General features: G+C 32.0%; 1 protein-coding gene across 1 annotated transcript; it reads left to right on the top strand.

Annotated features, from left to right (window-relative positions):
* Positions 1–8,210: 8,210 nt before the first annotated feature.
* Positions 8,211–10,154, top strand: PG998_014831 (uncharacterized protein; the record flags this gene model as incomplete). The annotated part of the gene is made up of 3 exons (XM_066881647.1): positions 8,211–8,388; positions 8,437–8,808; positions 8,869–10,154. The coding sequence occupies 3 exons, from the start codon at positions 8,211–8,213 to the stop codon at positions 10,152–10,154; spliced, it is 1,836 nt and encodes a 611-aa protein (XP_066723368.1).
* Positions 10,155–10,792: the final 638 nt, after the last annotated feature.

Genomic DNA, 10,792 nt, shown 5'->3' with positions numbered 1-10,792 from the left:
ATTAATATATAATAATTAATATATAATAATTAATATATAATTATTTTTAATTTAATTATTTATTTTTATTATAATTATTTTATAAAATAAATTAAATATTTCTTTTTTTATATTTTATTTAATTAATATTATATTTCTATTAATATTATTATAAAAATTAACTTTTATTTTTATTTTTATTTATTAAATTTTAATATTAAATTTTATAATATTTATATATTTTTCTTTAAACTTTTATATAATTTTTATTTTATTTATTTAAAAATATCTTTAATATTATTTATTTATAATTAATATTTTATATAAATTATATTATTATTTATTAATTTAATTATTTTATTATTTATTTTAATTTATTTATTATATAATAACTTTATATATATTTCTATTATAATCTTTTATATATTAATTCTTATTTTTAACTTTATTGTTATTATAATTTAATTATTATTAATTTTCTTTTTTATTTATATTTTAAATTATATTTATTATATTTTCTTTTTTTATTATTATAATAAAATATATAATTAACTTTATATATTAATACTTTATATATTTATTTTAATTAGTAATATATTAATTATTAACTTTTTATAAATATTTAAAATAATATATTATTTTTATTTTTATTATCCTTTCTTTTTTTTATATTTATATTTATATAATATAATATATTTATTTAATTAATTATCTAATATTTATAATTATATTATAAATAACGATAATTTATTAATTATAAAAATTTAAATAATAATATATTTTTAGTATTTAATAATAATATTATATATAAATTATTTAATAAAAATATTATTATATATATTATTATTATTATTATAAATACCTCCTTTTTAATATAATAAATTATATAAAAATATATATTAATATTTATATTATTTAATTATAATATTTTATATAATATATATATAAAAGAAATTAATTAAATTTATTATATTATAATTATTTTTAATTTATTTTAATATAATTATTTTTATTTATTTTATTTATTTATAAATATTATTCTTTTAAAATTTTATTATTATAAATTATTTAAATCTATTTTATATAAAATAATAATATATTATATATTAATTAATTAATTATATTATTTTATTATATATTATTTTATTATAAATTAAAAAACGGGATTTATATATTATATTAAATTATAATATTATTTAATTAAAATAATTAAAATAATAATTTTTAAATTAAATAATATTTTAAAGTTATAAATATTAAATAACTTTAAATATAATAAATAGAATATAAATATTTAAAAATATATATTTAATTTAAATTTAATTTTATTTTTTTATAAAAATATTAAAATATATAATTTTAATAAAATTAATTATATAAATATAATTAACCGTAAAGGGGGTATAATCGGTTATATAATCGGTTATATAGTCGGTTATATAATCGTCCGTGGTGGGGCGGCGTTGTAGGTATAGTCGGTTGTGTGGTCGGTCGTGTGGTCGTCCGTGGCGGGGCGGCGCTGTAGGTGTGGTCGGTCGTGTGGTCGTGCGTGGGAGGCGGCCCGTGCGTAGGTGTGGTCCACGATGGACCCGGCCGATTCTACGGCTAGGGAAAGGAATATATTTACTTTAAATTTTTATTTATTAAATTAAATGTATTATATAACTATTTTCAGTTTTCCTCTTTTATATTAATATTTATACTTTAATATAAAATTATAAATATTAAAAAAGTAAATTAGTTATTTAATATATTAAAATAAAAGCGAAAAGAATATATTTATTTTATTTTTATATTTATTTAATTAAAGGTATTATATAACTATTTTCAGTTTTCCTTATTTATATTAATATTTATATTTTAATATAAAATTCTAAACATTAGAAAAGTAAATTAGCTATTTTATTTATTAAATTCAAAGTAAAGAAGTTATATTTTACTTTATTTTATATATAATAAATTAAAGGTATTATATAACTATATTTATATTGTCTTATATAATAAAGTTATTATTTTCTAATATAATACCTTTTAAGATTTTAAAAATAAATAAGTTATTTTATTTATTTAATTAAGAGTAAAGAGATTATATTTTATTTTATTTTATATATAATAAATTAAAGGTTTTATATAACTATTTTTACTTTTCCTCTTTTATATAGGTATTTATTATTTAATATAGTATTATAAATATTTAAAAAGTAAATAAACTATTTTATTATATATATTTTAAATAAAAGAATTATATTTTATTTACTTTTAAATATATTAAATTAAGAATAAATAATAAGTATTTTTAATTTTCTTATTATATAAATATATTTATTTTTTAATATAATACCTTTAAATAATATAAAGGTAAATTAGCCGTTTTATACTTTTAAATTTAAATAAAAGATATATCTTAAAATTGATTTTATATTTAAAGATTTAAAGATAATAAGTAACTATTTTTACTTTTCTTCTTATATATAAGTATTTATTCTTTATTATATTACCTTTAAATATTAAAATTATAAATTAGCTATTTTATTCTTTAAACTTTAAATAAAAGAAATATATTTTATTTAATTTTATAATTAATAAATTAAGGGTATTATATAACTATTTTTACCTTTCCTCTCTTTTAAAGCTATTTATTATTTAATATAATTATATTAAATATTAATAAAGTATATTTATTATTTTATTAATTAAAATAAAAAGAAACGGAATATATTTATATTAATTCTATATTTATTAAATTTAAAGTATTAAATAATTATTCTTACTTTACCTCCTTTATATAAGTATTTATTTTTTAATATAATATTATAAATATTAAATAAGTGAATTAACTATTTTATATATATAAATAAAAAGAATATAAAAAAAAATTAATTTAATTTTATATTTATTAGATTTAAAGTATTAGATACCTATTCTTACTTTTCCTCTTTTATATAGGTATTTATTCTTTAATACTTTATTATAAATATTAGAAAAGTGAATTAGTTATTTTATATATTAAAGTAGAAAGGAAAGGAATATATTTATTTTAATTTCTTATTTATGAAATTAAAGGTATTAGATAACTATTTCTACTTTTCTTCTTATTTATAGGTATTTATTCTTTAATATAATACCTTTAAATATTTAAAATCTAAATTAACTATTCTATTTAATAAAGTAAAAGGAAAAGAAATATATTTAATTTAATTTTAAATTTAATATATTAGATATAATATATAATTATTTTATTATTCTCTTATATAATAAAGTATTTATCCTTTAATATAATATATTTAAATAGTTTAAAAGTAAATAAGCTATTTTATATATTAAATTAAAAGTATTAAAGAACTATTTTTACTTTTCCTCTTATATATAAATATTTATTCTTTAATATAATACCTTTAAATATTAGAAAAGTAAATTAGCTATTTAATATATTAAAAGAAAAGGAAAATAAATATATTTAATTTAATTTCTTTTTTAAATATTTAAAGATATTAAATTACTATTTTTACATTTCCTCTTTTATATTAGTATTTATCCTTTAATATAATATTATATATATTAAAAAAATAAGTTAATTATTTTATTTATTAAAATATAAGGAAAAGGAATATATTTATTTTAAATTTATATTTCTAAAATTAAAGATATTTAATTATTACTTTTACCTTTCCTCCTTTATATTAATATTTATTCTCTAATATAATATCTTAAAATATATAAAATATAAATAAAATATTGTATTATTTTAAATGAAGAGAAAAGAATTATATTTAAATTAAATTTATATTTATTAAATTAAAGCTACTTATTACCTATTTCTATATTATCTCTTATATATAGGTATTATTCTTTAATATAATAGCTTTTATTAAATAAAAAATGAATTAGTTATTCTATTTATTCTATTAAAAATAAAAGAAATATATTTTATTTAATTTTATATTTATTAAAAAAGAAAAGTATAAAAAAGGTAATTTTTACTTTTCCTCTTATATATAGGTATTTATAATTTAATATAATACCTTTAAATATTAGAAAAGTAAATTAGCTATTTTATATATTAAAGTAAAATGAAAAGAAATATATTTAATTTAACTTTATATTTAATAAATTAAAGGTATTTAATAACTATTTTTATTTCCTCTCCTATATAGAGGTATTTATTCTTTAATATGAAAGCTTTTAATAATTAAAAAGTAAATTAGCTATTCTATTTATTCTATTTAAAATAAACTAAAAATAATTTATTTAATTTTATATCTATTAAATTAAAGGTATAATATAACTATTTTTACTTTTCCTCTCTTTTAAAGGTATTTATTCTTTAATATAATACCTTAAAATAATAAAAAACTAAATTAGCTATATTACTGTTTAAAGTGAAAGGTAAAGAAATATATTTAATTAATTTTTATAATTAATATATTAAAGGTATAATATAACTATTTTTACTTTTCCTCTCTTTTAAAGGTATTTATTCTTTATTATAATAGCTTTTAAAAATTAAAAAGTGAATTAACTATTCTATTTATTGTATTTAAAATAAAAGAAATATATTTTATTTAATTTTACATTTATTTAATTAAAAGTATTAAAGAACTATTTTTATATTTCCTATTATATTAAAGTATTTATTATATAATATAATAATATATTATATTAAAGTTATAAACTAGCTATGTTATTAATAATTTTTTAAATAAAAGAATTATATTCTATTTAATTTTATATTTATTAAATTAAAGGTATTTAATAACTATTTTTCTTTTTTCTTTTATATATAAGTATTTATTCTTTAATAAAATAACTTTTAATAAGTAAAAAGGTAAATTATCTATTTTATATATTAAATTAAAAATAAAGAGAATATATTTAATTGAATTTTATATTTATTAGATTAAAGGTATTTTATAACTATTTTTATAATCTTTTATATAATAAAGTATTTATCTTCTAATATAATACCTTTTAAGATTTTAAAAATAAATAAGCTATTCTATTTATTAATATAAAAGGAATAGAAATATATTTTATATACTTTTAAATTAAATATATTAAAGGTAATATATAACTATTTTTACTTTTCCTCCTATATATAGGTATTTATTCCTTAATATAATATTATAAATATTTAAAAAGTAAACTAGCTATTTTATATTTTAAATTAAAAAGGAAAGGAATATATTTATCTTAATTTTATATTTATTAAATTAAAGGTAGTAAATAACTATTTCTACTTTTCCTCTAATATATAGGTATTTATTCCTTAATATAATATTATAAATAATAGAAAAGTAACTTAGCTATTTTATTAATTATAATTTAAATAAAAGATATATATTTAATTTATTTTTAATATTAAAGATTTAAAGATATTAAATAACTATTTTCACTTTTCTACTATTATATAAGTATTTATTCTTTAATATAATAATATAAATATTAAAAAAGTATTATAGGGGACGGCTTGCCCGCCTCCGGAAATGGCGGCCCTCGACTGCCGTTTTGGGGACCTTCCACGTCGGGAAATCCTTGGCGCCGGGACCTCTTGCTGCTTTTCGCCCGCCCATAAATGGGCCCATCCCCCATGTACCTTTCAAGCCGCTCTTTGTACCTCTCGTTCCCTTTGTTCCTTCGTTTTCATACGACAACAGGCTGCATCCCTTTGGTCACGTCTCACTCGAGACGTCCGCCTGCCCACAACTCGCCCATCGGTGCGCATCAGTTTGCTTCCAGTATTTCGCCGGTTCCAGCACCTGCGCTGCGATTCGTCTCTTGGTCTCTCCCAATGGTCTTCGCCGCCGAGGTTGCGCAACCCAAAATTTACAGTGACCAGCTATTGCCCTGAGGCAGGCCCGCCCCATAGCGCACACCGTGTCTGGTAATTTGAGGCCTCAAGTCATGCATGTTATTGCATGGCCTTGATTCGGGCGCCACCTCATTACGGCTGTCGACAACCAACGCGTAGCGTTCCCCCCGGTCTACCAACTCCTTGCAGCACATAAGGCCAGGATCAATTTTCCTCCTCTGGTAATAATGGTTCCCATCATGGTAGATCCAACCGGGCAACGCCCGAGAGGCGCCTCGGCTCCCTTGAAATTGTCGTGGGACGACGCAGCGGCAAGGGAGTGGAGTGGAAGGCAACCGCCATCGAGCCGGGGAGTCTATCCGTGGGCGGATTTTTCATCCTATTCTTAGTATCGACATGACTTCCCTGCACGCTGAGTGATGCGACACATCACCTAATAATCACAACGACGTCAATGCCAAGCGAACGCCCTCTTTAGGGAACTCTGCGACGATCCTCGCGCCTCGCCTAGGGGAAGGACCGTGACCCTAAGGAGGGATCTGCATATGTGAGGTGGTGGCGTCTGATGATGCCTTCATGTCGCAAGGGTCTGCTATGGTATTTCTTGGAAGGTTCTACTGGGGACAGCTGGCCCCCTTTCGCACAATACTCTTCGACCTCGGCGAGGCGGTGTCACATCCAGTGGTACCCGAGCCAGCCGGTTCGTGGAGGCACTGGCTCATGACCCATATTGGCATGCGTCTCGTATACGTCCCTCTATCCTGTGCAGGGGTCGGGGTAACCGGTGGAAGGGATGGGTGTTCTGCCTGCCATTGGCGCACAGCTACCCCCTGGTACAGCCTCGAGCCTACAGCCATTACTACAATAGGAAGGTAGAAAACGCTCTAATATGTGAAATTCCCGCACTGGGGAATTTCCCATGGCTGAGCGGACCTCTAGGGCTCGCCTAGATGGTCACTAGGATAGGTGTAGCTATCTAGAGTATGGCTCCCACCGACTCCCGCCTTGTAAGGAAAGGTGTCGTGGTGTATTGCCTAGTAGCGACAGCAACCTTTCCAAAATTCCCTCTTTGGAAAATCCTCCTTTCGGCCTTGCCGTCAACCGCTTCTGCCGGCGGTGAGTTCGTCCGTCAGGGTGATGCATGACTGGGTAGAGCGCGCCAGACCACGCCACGCGAGCTGCAAGCCCGAACGCCGTGGATAGAGTGCCTTGAGCTATGCCATTCGCCTTGATGTGAGCACCTCGTCATACGTCTTGCGCCTATTACTCCTTAGACGAGACAAGTCTCATTGGCATGGCAGGCCACCCCTTTTCGACTTTACTCAAGGCAGCGAACAGACTGCCGCAGGAACCCCTGACGGGGCTTCCGATTGGTCCTGGCATTCTTCTCCTCCCCCTCTTCACTGTCGAATACAGTGGTGAGACGGCGAGCCGATTAGTGCTTCTGCCTACGCTTGCCACCCTGACATGGTTCGCCGCTACAGCACAGCCCCAATACCTACTGCAACGGGGCAGGTAGGATTCGGTCTTCGTTTTGAGGAAACTTCCTAATTCGGATAATATTCGAGTCTGAACTCGGTCATGAATTGGATTCCATGTGGCGAAAGTTAGGGATACAAACATCGATGCACGTCTCAGCGGTTTGTCGGTCTCGCCGAAGGCCACCTGAGTACGACATCGTTTTGGGATTCGCTGCTCGCCAGCTACGGTGATCATTTCGCCCAAATTTCCCTCGTTGAGAAGTTCATCTCAGTCTTGCTGACATCCGCTCCTGCCTGCGATGAGCTACGCCGCAGCCCAGGCTAGTACATGCTCGACGCGAGGCATTAGGCTATTATGCAAGTGCCCAGTTTGGAACTACTACATTTCTCGTGGCTAGGCCTCGCCGTTGTGATGACAGAGGCAGATGGAGTAGCGCATGACCCCTATCCGCGCCACTAGAGGCGGTCGTGTTAGCGTAATGAGCCCTAATGCTGCTACTATTTGACCTAAGCAGCAACCTTAAATGGGAGGCGGATCCCAGAGTCGATTTTCTTCGGCTCGACTCCTACTATTATACAAGGTTTCGTCATCGTATTGCCCAGGTGATACCAGCCCGTAGCCAGTCACCGAGCAGATAATAGTGGGAGTGTAACAATTCGGTGCAAGTGGTGATATTCTTGGCTGTCAGCAATGCGACGCATTTGGTTGGTAGACGTGGCATAAGGGGGTTGGACAGGGGCCGTTGCGTGACAGTATTGGGGATTCGGTACCTGAGGCTATGCTCGAGACTAGACTTGAGCTGCCGATGCTACGCTAGTTGGGTTGATGAACTGGCTGAGTTGTAAACCTGACTATATGAGGCCCGCGGTTCGCCATCAGCGTTCGCCATTCGTATGGTGCCAATGCTATCATTACTATTTCCTTCAGCTGACATTCCAAAATGCCTCCAGCAAAATTTCAGAAGATGGACAGTATCGATTCTATCAAGAGGCGATACGAGCAAATAGAAGAAAGGCGGGTGCAAAGAAAACTTGAACGCCAACAACGCGAGCAGCATCCACCCCTACCCCAGATAGCTGGAACTTCAGCAGCACCACAGCCTGGCTCGAGCCTCCCACGTATGTTGCCCCGCCCGCCACGTATGAGATATAGACTGAACAAGATAGATGCTTTTCCAGCGTCATGGAGCAATGACGGTGTCGACGACCCATGTGCTGGCTCTGAAGATCTTCCCGAAATAGTTGCACAGCAAAGCCAAGGCTATGAGCCTATAGCCTACGGCTTGGAGACACTTATATCGAATGCTGAGGTTGGAAACAATCCAAATTCAATGGGTCAGGCGCTCTACCCCCAACTCGAGACGAAAGACACGGAATTTGGCCCTTGTCACAACAGCCAGGTCGATTTGGATCCTCCATTTACACACATCACCCCCAGAGCGGATGTATCTCAAGAGTCTCAGCCGCCGGCCCCCCAGTTGACTGCGGCTTCCAGATTAAGTCGAATGGATGATGGTAACATAAGCTGCATCTCCACAGGTAAGCAAGAGAGGTGCAAACTAGGAAGAACACCTCACTAATGTGTAGAGTAAGGGACAGATCTTGAGGACGAGCAGGGTACTGGGGATTACGCTGATAGCAACACAGACATACCAGTCAGCAACCAAGAAAACACCGGTAAAGATGACGTAGACAGTCAAGTGCAGTCCATTCTCACCAAAACCGACAGCATGGCCTCGACAGCGCCTACTACTACATTTGTAGAGGAGCCAACCGCCCTCAGTAGCGCAGATACCAGCCAAGCAGGCAACCTTGATCGTTCTTCCTCGGCTTCAAGCCAGAAAGGCATACCGGCGTCAACTAGTCAAACGACGGCTGGTCGTGAAAAGCGCTGTCACGACGAAGTTGAGGGTGTCAACGGGATCGATGGACCTCGGCCTGCGAAACGGTCCTGGCAAGAAGACGCAGCAGCAAAGACTTTGCGTCCGTTACCATGTCGTGGCCCATCGGTACATCGCATTGGCCATTCCCTGGGTTCACCCCCAATGGAACCCATTCAGGCTTCTAAATATCACCGGGTTGCACCAAGAAGCTCCACATCCTTCAGATCCTTCAGATCACAGTCGGGCCACCAGTCGCATGAAGGACATCGCCTAGGACGGAACTCGGTTCAGCGTCTCAAACAGCCTTCTAGTTCCCAAAGTCGGTCTTCGATTCCGCTAGAGGGAACGGCCGTCCCAAACTCTATCTACGGCGGATTGAATTTCCCAAATGCTGAAAACTTTAGCGCAGGCTCCAATCGCCAGCCCCTACTACGGATGTCTACCTACTCGGCAGAGAAATCAGCACCGATTTGCCATGTTTGCGGGTTTTCTCCAGAACGCCTCCTTCAGCTAACGGACAGCGTGGAAATGTTGCTCGCAAGCCGTACCAGCTTGTCGGACGGCGAAACAAGCAGGGTAATGCTTCAGCTACTTATCGGTTCTGTTCGAGATTTTGTCGATCTCTCCCATCAAGAAAGGACCATCATCCAGAGCAGTGACTCCCTCAAGTTAGAACACGCCTACACGATGGATGCCACTGTCCAGCTAGGGGAGGAGATGGAAGTCTCATCAGATGATGAAAGTACCGAGGTTACGGATGATAGCAACAGTCAGAGTGATGGTGCCGCGTCGGACGGCACGAGTTCCTCTATTCTTGATAAAGACCAACGGTACAAACGCCGCCGCTGGTCGGAGTTGGAAGAGCGCCGGCTACGTGCATGGGTAAGGGAGGGCAAGGACTGGAATTGGATTGCCGATAAGCTACAACGAAGTGAGGCGGCGGTGTCACAACATTGGATAATCATGGCGCAGAAGCATGGCGGTGGTAAGAAGACGACATAGTTGAATCATCTACTATTGATCGCAATGGAGCCACTATCCTCTTGGTCGAGCCGAATGACCGGTTCTTTGGTGAGTCGCCATGTGGGCGATGCCCTTGGAGGCGTAGGCCAACCCGCCACTTGATTATGACTAAGGATTTGACCCACTAAGTACGTACCTTTTTCTGCCGGTTTTATTTTCTACGTGCACCCCGCCGCATCATTGCGGTGGCGGACCAATTTACAACAGCCTTGACTCCAATCCCCGACATGGCGCCCCCTTCTATTCTAGATGAAGACCAACAAGGCAAGCGGCGCCGATGATGAAAGTTGGATGAATTGCGCTTGGTTGCGTGGATAGAGGAGACAAAGGATGGCCTTGGATTGCTAAGAAGCTATCCCGGAGTGAGGCGGTAGAGTCATAGTTTTGGCTAGTTATGATGCAGAAAGAAGATAGTCAGAAAGCAGCATTAGAACATTGGTATCTTAGTACATATATATAGCTATTATGCCTAATGGGCGATGTGCCATCACTACAACGCTTCTCAGTCCTTTCCAATCCTGTGCTTTCTGGTCTCTTTTGTACCGGCCACCCACCCGTATCTTAACAATCACTTAAGACTGTGCAACGAGCTCTATCAGGGTCCAATAGAAACATTG

Source organism: Apiospora kogelbergensis (genome assembly GCF_038363985.1).
Source record: "Apiospora kogelbergensis strain CBS 113332 chromosome Unknown utg000015l_segment0_segment0, whole genome shotgun sequence".
In the NCBI taxonomy this organism is placed as follows: Eukaryota; Fungi; Ascomycota; class Sordariomycetes; order Amphisphaeriales; family Apiosporaceae; genus Apiospora; species Apiospora kogelbergensis.
The sequence above is the reverse complement of the archived record's forward strand: the minus strand, read 5'-3'. Positions and strand labels throughout refer to the sequence as shown.